Source organism: Phoxinus phoxinus (assembly GCF_949152265.1).
Source record: "Phoxinus phoxinus genome assembly, chromosome: 23".
In the NCBI taxonomy this organism is placed as follows: Eukaryota; Metazoa; Chordata; class Actinopteri; order Cypriniformes; family Leuciscidae; genus Phoxinus; species Phoxinus phoxinus.
In genome coordinates, this window is record NC_136898.1 from 25,450,718 (window position 1) to 25,464,995 (window position 14,278).

General features: G+C 37.3%; 2 protein-coding genes across 9 annotated transcripts in view; one reads left to right on the plus strand and one right to left on the minus strand.

Moving 5' to 3' along the window:
- slc38a9 (solute carrier family 38 member 9) overlaps nucleotides 1-14,278 on the plus strand; it is a 219,439-nt gene that overhangs the window by 134,494 nt on the left and 70,667 nt on the right. The window lies entirely within an intron of this gene.
- ppip5k2 (diphosphoinositol pentakisphosphate kinase 2) overlaps nucleotides 1-14,278 on the minus strand; it is a 47,800-nt gene that overhangs the window by 32,817 nt on the left and 705 nt on the right. For all 7 annotated transcript variants that reach the window (XM_079600216.1, XM_079600215.1, XM_079600214.1 and 4 more), the window contains exons 2-8: nucleotides 9,993-10,051; nucleotides 8,066-8,304; nucleotides 5,817-6,012; nucleotides 4,577-4,667; nucleotides 3,469-3,554; nucleotides 2,176-2,330; nucleotides 529-630 (exon numbers count right to left, since the gene is read on the minus strand). In XM_079600216.1, the coding sequence (XP_079456342.1) occupies nucleotides 529-630; nucleotides 2,176-2,330; nucleotides 3,469-3,554; nucleotides 4,577-4,667; nucleotides 5,817-6,012; nucleotides 8,066-8,230 (795 nt within the window). In that variant the 5' untranslated portion in view covers nucleotides 8,231-8,304; nucleotides 9,993-10,051. The remainder of the gene's footprint in view (nucleotides 1-528; nucleotides 631-2,175; nucleotides 2,331-3,468; nucleotides 3,555-4,576; nucleotides 4,668-5,816; nucleotides 6,013-8,065; nucleotides 8,305-9,992; nucleotides 10,052-14,278) is intronic.

Sequence of the window (14,278 nt, forward strand, 5' to 3'; positions counted from 1 at the left end):
CTGATTGACTGATCTTTATTAAAGTCAGGCTGACTAGATGAATTAAAGTCAGGCACAAGCCATTTTTAAATGTTTTCAGAAATGTTTCTTGATAATCAAATCATCATATTAGAATGATTTCTGAAGGATCATGTGACACTGAAGACTGGAGTAATGATTCTGAAAATTCAGGAATAAATTACAGTTTACAATATTTTTACATAGAAAACAGTTATTTTTTAAATTGTAATAATATTTCACAATATTACTGTTTTTTTCATAAATTAATGCAGCCTTGGTGAGCAGAAGAAAACATTTTTAAAAAAATCATTCCAAACTTTTGACCAGTATTGTAAGCTCCAGGCAAACACAACTCAAGAGTGTACACATATACCTCATTTTCATGATGTTTTGTGAAGAAAAACAACCTTTCTTCTTAAGAAATCAAACCATTTTCTCTGATGAATAAAAATGAGCATGGCTAACATGAGAAGCATCATGCGTGTTAGTCTGAGTTGTGCCCGGTTGGAGATTAGACAGACGAGATACCTTCACATCAGTCCCATCTGTAGGCATGAACTCCTCATAGATGTAGGATCCAGTCTTTCTGACGTTACTCTCCGGAGAATAGACGCTACTCCTGCTGCCGATCTGAAACAGAAGTGCAGTGATCAGAAATGTGTCCAAGCACAGAGTTCAGATGAGACCACAAAACGGCTGATTTAAGTCAAACTACTGTATTATATTACTGTCTTAAGGATGATAAAATAAAGTATTATTATTATATTCTAATTCTTGTCTTGTCACACTTGTAGTTCGGTTCTCTTGGTTCTTTTGGTTCAGACCAAAAAAGAAAATGATACATTTAGTCCTGGATTGCTTACCGTTCACACTGTCATTTTTAACACCAAACCTAAAGATACACAAAAAAAGGATTTCTATGACATTTTTCCCCCCGAACATCTAAACCAATGCTGTGTGTTGGGCTAAAAATGCGCCCGTTGTATGCGCCTGTACGACGTGGTTCTGACGCACCGAACTGTGATGGCCAACATAACGACTATGAGGAGAAAAAAAACAGGTATTCTGTCCTTTTTAGGGTCACATCTTGTGACATCATGTCCTGTTTTTGCTTCATTTAGATGTTGAGAAAGTAAGAGAAATACTGGCCGGACTTTAATTTTATTGGTGAATTTCCAACACAATGTCTTTGGTCAGTGTTGTGTTCATATTTCAGTCGAACTGCCCCAAACAAGCGCAAGAGTCACCAGAGGAGGTGGTGTCAGTCTACTTCTTCAATGTTTAACTGAACCAAACCTGCCCAGAACACACCACACTGATCCGATTATTCGTGTATCCGATTGTAATCTGATCTAAAATGATTGATGTCCACACTGTGTATCGCAACTGTTCAGATCCCATTTGTGTGTCCATGTCTCTTTCGGTTTCGGGAATATCTACATTGGTTTCTGTGGCATTGACACTGCGTTGTTAGGAATACGCCAAAAACAAACACAGCAACAACATGTCTTATTTACAACATGACAAAGTGTAGCCTCCGCGCTGGACTACTGCGTCGGCAGAACCAGAGGAGGCCGGTATGAGCGGCTTTATTCTGTGCTGTCGTCTTCCTCGGCCTCAAAACATGTCTCCGTTATATTGTCATTTTCTGCTGTTTAACACTTTCCAGCACCACAGCATTGTTTCTGCAGTGACTTTCAGCAGTGTCCTATAACAACGCCTGACGTTTACGTTTTACATGGCGTGAGAAAGTCACAAACCACTCAGAGCGGTCAGACTGAAGCGGATCTCCAGAAATGACATTTGAATAGGATTTCAAACCACATATATAAATGTAGCTCGAAATGGATTTGTAAAAATCAAATTACATGTGATTTATTGCCATTCACACTTGCTAAATCTGATCGGCCTTCAAATCGGATATGCTCAAAAATGTACGTAAATCTGAACGTAGCCTAAATGGAGGTCTGAGTCCACTTTAAAGTCCAGATGCAAGTCAATGCAAAAACTAGACACTGAAAATGGGTTGAAGCTCTTAATTTGCACTATCAAAGAGCATTTAATTTCATTCATAAAAAACATTTAAGTACATAGTTTTCTTCAGCTAATTTAAAAATACTTTGCAACAAATCAAATGTGTTTTTGGGTGTTTGGGTCACACACACACACACACACCTTGCGGAAGAGCCGCTGGCTGCCTCCTCCTGCAGATGTGGGGTAGTAGATGTACACGTTGTGGTCCTCAGCACTCACTGGCTTCTCCACGAAAGGCTTGTGGAAAATCTCCCCATTCACCTCCACATGGTCCTCTCCCTCCACCAGGTTACACTCTGCAGAAACATCATAAAGGACTGGTGAAATGGTTTGATAAATGATGCAGGTCTTTTTGAAACAGGAAACTGAGGCAGAACATATTCTGAGAGTCCAAATGCACATGGTCATGATCTCACTGGCAGATTGACAGGGCGATCAGCCAATCACAGCACTACCTCCTCTCTCACATGACTGTACATTTGTGTGTTGCCATTACCACCTCACATGACTTTACAAATGTACACGAGTAGCTCAAAGAGAACACATTAAGCTCAAGGACATTTCAATTTATTTAACTAAACATTGCTTTTAAAAAGACAGGCAACTAATTAATTAACATGGTATTGATTTGATCAGAATTTGACATGAAAAAAAAAAAAAAAATCAACAAAAACTTCTCTCAATTAATTCTGCAAACTACAAAGTAAACCTGCAACCATATAAACTATAACTAACAGGTACGACAGGTTTTCATGAAGCCACACGTCTAAATCGAACTCCCTGAAAGAGTTAACAGAGGCTCTGAATAAGTCTTGCAAAACAGTGAAAGCAACTCCCAATAATTAATTACTAGAAAAAGAAATGTGGGCCGCTCCTTCATGTTGAGTCAATTACCCTGATAAAACTGGATCAGTGAAAAGGCAAGTCTTTCTAATTATATAATTATTCTAAATTATAAGTAAAGTTTCTACTGCAAATCGAAATATACATTAAATTAAGATATAACAAATACATATAACAAATAAATAACACCCGCAGTTTTATTAATGTTTTTGTAAACTAATTTCAAATTCATTCAGTTTTTTAACCTCATTCATTTCTCATAACTTTTCATTATTTAACAAAAATATCATATGTAGTTAAAAAAAATTCTCCCAATAAAAAAAAAATATATATATAAAGTTTGGAAAATCATTTTTCCACCATAGCAGTTTTATTAATATGTTAATATTACTGCTACTATTGTAGGCTTTTCTTTCATTAGTAAGTATCATCTAAATGAATACGGGGACATGGAAATGCACTGAATAAGAGGAATGATAGTTCCACCACTGAGATGTGGCACATCTCACACGGCATCTGTCCACTGGTGCCACAGGATTACTGTATCCAGTGTGAACTAGGTCAGTGTGAGATTTGAGGGAGTTAACAAACCTTCTGGTCTGGCAGGATCTCGGTTCAGGACTGCAAAGCGAGGCAGTTGTATTCCCTCGGCCTTCAGGATCCGATACACCTCTCTCCTAAGCATGAACACACAACATAGGCATTTTTATTTTGCCATTTAAAGGGACAGTTCACCCAAAAAGGAAAATTGTGTCATTTACTCTCTCTCTCATGTCACTCTAAACCCATAAGGCTTTCATCTTCCAAACGCAAATAAAGCAATGGGCTTTTTTTCCTCCAACATGGTTGAGCTTCAATTTACCATATTTGATGTGCTCTATGTATGCGAGTTAATCAATGTTTATAGAAAAGCCTACATTCATATGCATTAGTTTTAAAATATCTGTATGAATTTTATGGTGCGTAACAATTTTGGTTGAATAGAGATTCAATGGCAGGACAGAAATCTCTCAAATCTCTCAAATATCATTAAAAATGTCTTCATTTGAGTTTATAAGGAACAAAAGTCTTATGGGTTTGGAATGACATGAGGGAGAGAAGATATAATAGTCACACTGCTAAAAATGGCGTTGTTCCAAACATCAGAAAATCTGCTATTCTGCCGTAGGCGTGAGGCTGCAGTGATCTTGTGTATTAAACAAATAAAAATCAATAAAAGGCTATTTGTCGTGGAGATGCAAGACATTTCTAAAACAAAATCAGATGAATGCAATGCATGTTTGTGGCTGAATTCTGGCATGCATGCTGAAGGTTGCCATGCCGACCCGGTTAAAAAGCTAATATTCAGCAGTTAATAACATTAGCTAGCTCCTGAAAGAGTTAACACAAGACACAGTGAGACTAAATGGTGTCATTAAAAAAACTTTCTCAGTTCCTATCTGAAAGTTCAGGTGAAAGTGAGGGTTTTTCCAGTTTTAAACCATGAAGCCTGACCATATCTTTTTTATTTTATTGGAGCACATCATGTGTGCTCAAACAATTACTCAAATAAACATTGAAACCATTTCCCCATTGTTATTATTAAGTGGACTTGCCCAAAACCCTGTCAGGAATAAAACACCTGCATGAAGTGTTCCCCTGAACACGGTTCACTATACATCACCATTACAGATGTTCTGATGGCGGTCGTGAAGCACACCTGTCCTGAATAAAGTACTGAAGATCCAGATCGTTGATGACGAACGGGTTCCTCAGCTTCTCATAAGCCACAGCCTTATCCAGAGGGAATCCTTAAAAGCAGACGATAAACAGTGAACAACTCTGGGGTCACTCTTCTGATGTGTGAAGCCAACATATCAAGAGGAATGAACGTATGAACACATGTTCTTGCTCTCAATACAGTAACTGAGCGAACACCTGTGCATTCAATGGTTTTAACACACACCGTCCAGCCAATCAAAATAGAGTATACCGCCTGACCATGATATAAATGAGCATGATTCATATTCTACATAAACTTCATTTATTTAGCAAATATGTGTACACCTTAAAGTCAGCAACTGTGAGCTGATAAAAGGAATTTAAAAAGTTATCAATGACACGTTGTACTTAAAGTAATTAGATACCATATTTTCCAGAATAAAAGTAGTTTTTGTTTAATCATCCGATTTATATTCCAATGTGCCTTATTATTATATAACGCAATTACTGTCAATCACGCATTTTATTTTATACGCAAGTATTTTTTCAAAACCGAGGTTTATTTGTAAAGCAAGTTTCCAACACTGTTCAGTTTTGCTTTAAATAAATGTGTTCAGGCATGACGTTTGTAATAAATGTTGTTTATAATGAATGCCACTATAATTTATGTTTGATTTATACATTATACTTACAATTTGCATTCCTGTTCTGTTCTGAATAGTGTTCAATTTAAAGGGTTTGTTGTAGAGTGAGGGGAAATAAAATACACTGAACAAAATTATAAACGCAACACTTTTGTTTTTGCCTCCATTTTTCATGAGCTGGACTCAAAGACCTTTTCTATCTACACAAAATGCCGATTTCTCTCAAATATTGTTCACAGATCTGTGTTAGTGAGCACTTCTCCTTTGCCGAGATGATCCGTCCCCCTCACAGGTGTGCATATCAAGATGCTGATTACACAACAGGATTATTGCACAGGTGTGCCTTAGGCTGGCCACAATAAAAGGCCGCTCTAAAAGGCCACGCAAAAACAAAAGTGTTGCGTTTATAATTTTGTTCAGTGTATATGTGTATATTTATTAACCAGTAATTTAAATAATTTCGGACCATAATAATATAAAATGTGACTTATACACTGATGTTTTTTTCGTAGTCAGATTTATTTAATGGAAAATACTGTACTAATTATTATTTTTTAAACCCGTTACACCAAAAACAGACACGATGGCACAAACCTTTGGAGTGGAAAGAGATGAGGCAATCGCAGAGCGGCCAGTTCTCCACCGGCTCGTTCAGGATGACTTCCTCCTCGAGCGTGACCACGGTGATGTATTTGAACAGACACAGTCTCTCCAGGATCTCCTTCATGGGCTTGGACTTTGACTTCTTCGACATGGCACAGATACCCACCACGATCTGTCTCTCTGGGGGCTGCAGATAAGACACGTGCATCTCACATTATGCTTAAAATAGAAGATCAGTTCTGGCACACCTTCTAAAAACATTAAAGGGATCTTCTTCTAGAATATGTTGTTTTTTACGCTTTTGAAATTAAAGTGTTCAATACAAATACTGGAGAAAAAAAAAACTGCAATCACCAAACATGATCAAATCACAGATATGACCCAAAACAATATCAATAGCTGAACACTCTAGCTTCATGAAACATCACTCAATTATTTGAATTATTGATATATTGTTTTCCAGATCAGCATTTCCTTGTTCGACCCGTATGATTCCCTTTTGTGTACTTCCTCCACAGTTTATACACCGCTGGCGCTGACTGGGAGGAACCAACTTCTTAGTCGAGTCCCGATTCAGAGTCTGCATTCTTCGAGGTCCACGGAGGTCGGAGCAAGCGCTGTGAAGCGGGACGCTCTACTACGATAAGATTGTTCTGGTCTCCTATAAACTGTGCCAGCCGCCGTTGACCAGCAGGAAGACGGCCACGAATCTGAAGATCTGTCAGCAATCTCACATACCCAGGGTGGGAAATTAGCCAATGGCGGGTACTTTTTCAAAGTGGCGGGTGACTTTGCCTTGTATACCAGCCACAGTGGCGGGTGCGAACGACTAGCGATCGTCACTTCAGTCAACCACAAAAACCTGAATCCATGGCAGTTGGAGTTCCCTGTAATTCCCCGGGGATTCCCCTGCGCTCAGTTCGGCGGGCTTCGCACTGATTGGTTCGTGCAGTTCCCACTGACCAGCCAATAGTGTGCGTGTAACCTAACATTTTAATTTTCCTCTACATCTCATCAGCAATTTCGATGTTGGCCCGCTCTGCACAGCTGACCACTAAGGAGCGAATGTACAGTGACATCACTGCCAGATTTAAGCTGTGCTTTCGCGCTATGGCTGGCGCCGAGCCAAAGACGGACGTGCTCAGTGCTTGTCATATACCACATTATGTCTATTTGAGGTTTCAGACATTTAAATTAGGCCTGTCAAACAATAAAATATTTAATCGCGATTAATCGCATTAATGTCATAGTTAACTCGCGATTAATCGCACATTTTTATCTATTTTAAATGTCTCTTGATTTCTTTTTGTTCCATTATTTTTTCCTAATTTTAATGCTCTTATCAACATGGAAAAGTGGATCGGCTTGCTTTGTGCAAATGTTTTTTATTGAAAACAACATTGACATATACTGTTCAATTTCACACTAACATTCTGACTTGGAGCAAATCATTTTTATTGCTGGCCATGAACTGAGAAAGTGCGCGTCCGATGTGCGATACGAGTTGTCCTAGACGCGGCTCGGCGCTGCGCTTCTTGTCCACTCTTTGGCCGGTTCGGTTCGCAAGCCCAAACAAGTGTGTGCGGCGTGCCTGTTGTTTTGTTTCTGGTCTAGCTAGATCCGCTGTGGTGTTGTAGTTTTAACAACGTTACTAGTTGTTGCAAAAGCATGTGAAAAAAACGACAACGTTTGCTAGGCGTTAATCTCGCGATAAAAAAATGTACGCCGTTAAAATGAGTTTGCGTTAACGCCGTTAATAACGCGTTTAACGGACAGCCCTAATTTAAATACATATAATTTATAGCAAAACAATATATTTAGAGTTTGTAAAATACACAATGGTGTCTATGGAATCAGCAATAACAATCCATTCAAATATATTTGCCGACATGTTTTATTCATATCAGAAACACAGTCGGCCTATTACTGAGAGATGAGTCAATATATTTATTTCATTAAACATGTAGGCCTACAATTACTGTAGAATATGACCAAACTGACCAAACACAATATTACCATGGTCTCGCAGGCTTTTTTCCACATCACTTTTTATTTGCCTATATTAATCAAATATGTATTAATAATAATAAAAAATAGTGTACTGAAGCACTTCAAAATATGCTAGTGCACTTTCTGTTATACATTTGAATTCCGGAAAAAGTGGTTGGTAAAAAATATAAGTGGCTGGTAAAATTGGGCATCCACCAGCCACAAAAGTTAATTTCCCACCCTGCACATACCGAATCATACTCTTCATCGTCGTCTCGCTCCTCGTCCTCCTCCTCCACGTTCTCGTACAGGCAGTCGTAGCCGAGCACTCGGCCCGGATCCAGCAGCTCGTCCGCCTCTCCATCCTCAGCTCCCACGAAGAAGCGCGGGGGATCCAGGTCCTCGTGCACAGACATGTTCCCCACGGACAGCGCTCAACACCGAGACCCCGCCTCACAGGACTCGTCCTGCTCCTCACACACACTCATCTCTGTAACACAAACACACAACACTAGGCTTCTCAAAGGACATGTAGAGGTTCAGGAGAGACAACCGCCTTTAAATGGGGGAGTGAGTTCGCTATTCTGACTAAAGTAACATTACAGTGACGAAAGACTCGTTGTGTTCAGCGATTTGACTGAAGCTCTTGCAGTGTTGCCATGTTCACTTATTGTAAGTGATTTCGGGCTTGATGTTTAAGCTTGGCTCATACAGCGATCAAGTTTATGCAGTTATTAAAGTGCGGGTTGTGATATTTCGGCCTTATTTTCAGCATAAAGCATTTATTTCTGGAGGTTTTTATGGACTTGTTTGCTGATTTCTTACAAGATCTGGCAACACGAGTCAGGCTCGTAGCGCTTTCCTGTGATTTCTTGCACCGCACATACAGACAAGAGACATCTCTGATGCACGTTAAACTACGTATTTTAGCATGCATCAGAGAGCTGTCGTTTCTCTCGCTGTACGTCATCAACAGCTAGTTGTTCAGGTGGGTTCTGTACACTGCATAGGATTTTTTACATTTTCAGAAGATTTCTGTTAAAGTCCCCCTGTGGTGAAAACCCCATTTTTTATATTGTTTATGTGTCTATGTGGTGTTTTTAATCTGCTTTAACACACTCCATGTGTAAGTTCATAAGTCGACAGCATTGCTGAGTATTTTCTGCTTAAAACTGCAGTGAACCAAAGACAGTTTTAAACACACGGTGTGAAATCGCTGGTGTTTCTGACGTCACACACTACCTTGTAACCAATCAGATCAACGCGTGATCGTCAACCAGTGGATCTCTGAGTGAGTGAGTGGAGGCGGGGCTCATTTGCATATGCATAGAAACGCGCATACTAAATGAGGCAAGGGTGTTGAGTTACATTCAAAATATTTTAAGGCATGAAGAATTTTTTTCCAAGGAAAAAACATTTAAATTGACAACCAAATTTAGTTGCAGTGTGTAAGTGTCCAAAGAAACCTCTTGTGCTCAGCATGGCTGCATTTAATTAATTAAAAATACAGTAAAATATTGCGAAATTCTTACAATTTAAAATAACTGATTTCTGTATGAATATATTTTAAAATTAAATTTATGTTTGGGATGGAAAAGTTAAATTTTAACATTGCTCATACCTTTGGCTATGTACTCTATTTCGGTTATTAAAATATAAGCGTCATGACACATGTAGTGTCTAGTATCCACTATGTAGAAATATATTTTTTTTAATATATATATATAGTTTAAAATGCGTACAAACAAAATGAAATTTCAGAAAATTATATAAGTGTACACAGCTTATTCTTTTTTAGCAAGCTTTTTTTTTCCAACATATTTTTCAAGGTAAAAAGCATTTTCACAAATATTAGAATTAATACAAAAATATTCGTACATGTTTAGGGAGTCAGACCATGTGACACTTTACAACCTAAAATACCATTACCTTATCATAAAAGTCAAATTCTGTTGCATTCTACAAAAAATAAAATAAAATCACAATTGTCTTTTTTATTGACCTTGACACGGCCATGCGGTATTCAAGCTATTGTATGTATTAATTGCACTTTTATTAATTTCTTTTTGATTAATTAAATAAATGTATTAATTGCACCGAGGTCAAGTCCTTGTGTGTGCAATAAAGCCGTTTCTGATCCTGGTTTTGAATGTGATCGACCCAGAAACCCCGTCTCACCTCTCAGATGTGTCCAACTATCCCCAGATGACCACAGGTTCAGGTCAGCACCTATTATCCTGCAAAATAAACACACTTTTAGTTATTTGTTTCTCAAGTAATTAAAAGAAAAAAAGAAAATTAACTTTCCCCCTTCTGTGTACGGATTTATTTCTTCTCCAGAATACAAAGATTTTATGAAAATTATTTCAGTAAGTGAATGGCGAATAAAACTTTGATGCTTAGAAGTAATATGGTTTATGTTTACTCTGCCTGTGATATTATTTTCTAAAACTTATCCTGATCTGCAGATGAAAGAAAGTCATACACATCCAGGAATAAATCATGAGAGAATTTCCCTTTTCCATATTCAAGGCATGTGTGTGTATTGAGCTTGTAGATTACAGAAAAACTAGGACACACTCACTCACACACACAGCTCTCGTTCCCCGCTGTCGACTACATGTGTCATGTACTCTACACACACTGTACGCTAACGTGTGTGTGAAAGATAAATATACTGCAGGTTTTTGGGGTTTAAATACACAAGGTTTGTGAAACCACCGCTCAGACTTTCTCAGAGATGACACAACTGGATTATTCACACAATTTGCTCATATTTTTAAAAGTGCTGACACAGAAACACACTGATGATTATGAAGAACAGAATGTTTTGAAGCATATGTACTTAGATAAGACAAATATTTGACCTTCTTCCTCACCGAACCCGAACGAACTCTCCTGACTAAGAATCACGGTGAAGTCAGTTTAAAGGATCGTTCACGGCAAATGAAAAAGCAAAGCGAGCAGCAGACGAACGGTTCACTTTTATTTGAAGAGCAAATAAACATCGTGCTGAAGGACAAGCTGAATCAGGACAGCACGACCGAGCACATAACGCACACACACACACACACACACGCCACATCCAGTGAGGATTCAGGATTTCACATGACACAACTTTGGATCCTTAATATATCCTTATATGTGACCCTGGACCACAAAACCAGTCTCACGGGTCAATTTTTTGTAATTGAGATTTATATATAATCTGAAAGCTGAATAAATAATCTCTCCATTGATGTATGGTTTGTTAGGATAGGACAATATTTGGTCGAGATACAACTATTGAAAATCTGGAATCTGAGGGAGTAAAAAAATCTAAACATTGAGAAAATCTGCTTTAAAGTTGTGCATTACTGTTCACGATTGTGCTGCATTCACTCACAAAAATACATGTTTTATATATTTACGGTAGGAAATTTACTAAACATCTTCATGGAACATGATCTTAATATCCTCATGATTTTGGCCATAAAAGAAAAAAGTATAATTTTGACCCATACAATGTACTGTTGGCTATTGCCACAGATATACCCGTGCGGCTCCAGACTGGTGTAGTGATGATCAGGGTCACATATTGTAATCATTACAAGCTGATTTTGTAATTGCTGCTGAACACTGCGTTAGCTTAACTGAACTGAATACATGATGTTAACTGAGCACATAAAACATTTTATTAGCTGTGCATTACTTTGACACGAATGACTGATAACAGAAAACAAGCATTTTCTGTAAAGCTGTTTTGAAACAAAATGTATTGTACAATTGAACTTGAACTAAACTAAATCTTTCAGGTGCGCTGAAAACAGTAAAAACTTTCACAATTCTACTTACAGAGTGTTTTCTTACTTTAAATTTCTTATCTTAAATTGATCGCACTTATTTTACACATTTTGGCAGGCGTTGCTATTTTATAAAGGAGAATAATGCAGAGAATAACAGAGATGTAAATGTTTAACTGTGTGCCTGATTCCGGTCAATGTAAATATGAACGGATCAGAAACAAATAGAAAGCAGTATTAAGGGGGATGAGTTGTGTGGGCAAAAGAGCAAAAGTGTCAATGTTTAAAATAATATTTTTGAAGAATATTTAACTCACTAATCAGGTTATGCCAGTATTTCAAGCTACATATATACGTATATACTGTAAATACATGTGTGTACATGTATAACATTGCACATTCTTGTTCCTTATACTTTGAGTTTAAGACGAAATGTAATGATCAAGGTCATTCAGTTCCACTTTTAGAGTCATAAATTATAATAGGAAGAGTTTAAGTCTCAGTTCTGAATCTTTTATGAGGTCATAAGCAAGATTTTAACTTTATAATACACATTTTTTTTTAGGAAAAGAAAGTGGCATTTTTTACAAGTCCTCATTCTACTGTAATTCTGAGTTTGAGATTCGCTGTTAGAGTTAATACAGATGTGATATAAGCATAACAATACAGTAATTAGGTTTATGATCGACATACAAGAGATTATGCTTGTCAAGGTCTAAAACTGTGGTTTCCAACATTCTTCAAAATATCTTCTTTTGTGGTCCGCAGAAGAAAGAAAATCATCCCGGTTTGGAAGAGTATGACGGCGAGTAAATGACAGATTTCCACATTAGGAAACGATGCCTAGAAGTGTTAATTATTATCCTATAGATCATGGGGTTTTTGTTCAATGAGCTCAGGCCGTCCTGAGCCGAGATATTCTAGCGCCCAATGATTCATTGTATTTTAATAGCTATTAAAAATAATGACTTTGCTAAGATTTCATTAAGATAACGATTTCAGCTTCTCTCGAATCATTAAAAATAATTGTGGCGATATTGGCCCGCTGGTTATTTGTCCTGAAAATGGTTTGTAAAGTTAGTCATTTATTGCATTAGTAATCAAGTAAGTAAGTAAAGCTTTATTCATACAGCACCTTTTAAAAACAGTGTTTACAAAGTGCTTTACAGAAGAGAAAATCAGACAAAATCATACATACACACATAGGGATAAGATAATACAATTAAATACAATAAAAAATAAATAAAAGATGCATGTGCACATTTACAGAAAAGAAAAACATACGTCTTATTTAACTAATATCTAAAATATAATGCATGCAAGAGCATTGGTAACAAGCCTCCACTATCTTTCCAGCTAAGGGTTTCCAAATGTTGAATTAAATCCCCCAAACAGAGCTTTTCTCTTAAAATATATGTTTTCTGTCCAGAGTTTTACTTAATTTTCCCAACATGGCAACCTTTGTGCTGCAAAAAAAGCACTGATGATCTGTAAACACAAACATGTATGTTGAAGTTTAGCAATGTGCATTAAACTAAACTCATTTTAGCCTTGCCAGTTTAAACATTTGAGCGCAAGAAGACGTGAAAGAGAACTCGCTGTGTGTGTGTGTGTGTGTGTGTACTCATCTGAAGCGTGCGCACGGAGAGCTGCGTCTCAGACAGTGTGCAAATATTGAGTCCACTTTCGAGGCTTGCGCTTAGACAAACTCACACAACAATATGTCATCATGCCCGTCCTGGCGAGTACCCTAGTCAGACAGTCAGTCGAGAAAGGCAGCGCATGTGGACAGTATCAGTGCATTATGTCTTAAAGTGACAGCAGCCTAATAACTCTGCTGTGTTTCTAATGTTAATCAAACAACAAAAGATAAGGAAATCACTCACTGCTTTTGATTTAATGGCTTTTCTAACCTTAATAAGGATTAATCTTTAACTTATACAGTCAAATATACAGTGTTATTTTACACTTGATTACTTTATTTAATTTCACCTGAAAACTAATGTTAGACCTCCCTGAAAAACATGAAGCACTGCTTATTTTATTTGTATCTTTGCTCTATTGTGTTTATTTGTGCTGTTGTTTGTAGTTCGATTACTTGTTTTTAGTAGTCGTTTTTCCCTGAACATTGCACTTACCGAACTGACCCTAAAACCGTGATAACAACCAAACAGCAATTTGATTGAACCGTTACACCACTAATAGCCATGATGTTGAATAATAATAATATATATTTATAATATAAATCTCATTAATTAATAACATCGACAATATTTGTCAACTATTATTTTAGAGAAGGCTTATAATATGAGTCTTTCTCAACTTGTTTTTATGTATGTAGAATGTTTTTTTATGTAATTTTATTGTCATTGTTTTTAAAAAATTTGTACAGCACAATGGTCAGCGACAGTTGTATTATTTGTGCTATATAAATAAATAAATAAAATAAAATAAACTATCCAAAAGAAATGCTGAAAGCCTAGCCAGTGATCTGAGACATAAACAGAGAGAACTGCCATAATCCTGGGACATCTGTCACTGACAACACCTGTCTGATAACACACACACAACACCACATGACACACACAACACCACATGACACACACATCTCACCAGCAGACTGGACAGACCTCACACACACACACACACACACACACAGCAGGGGTGATTCAATTCACCACT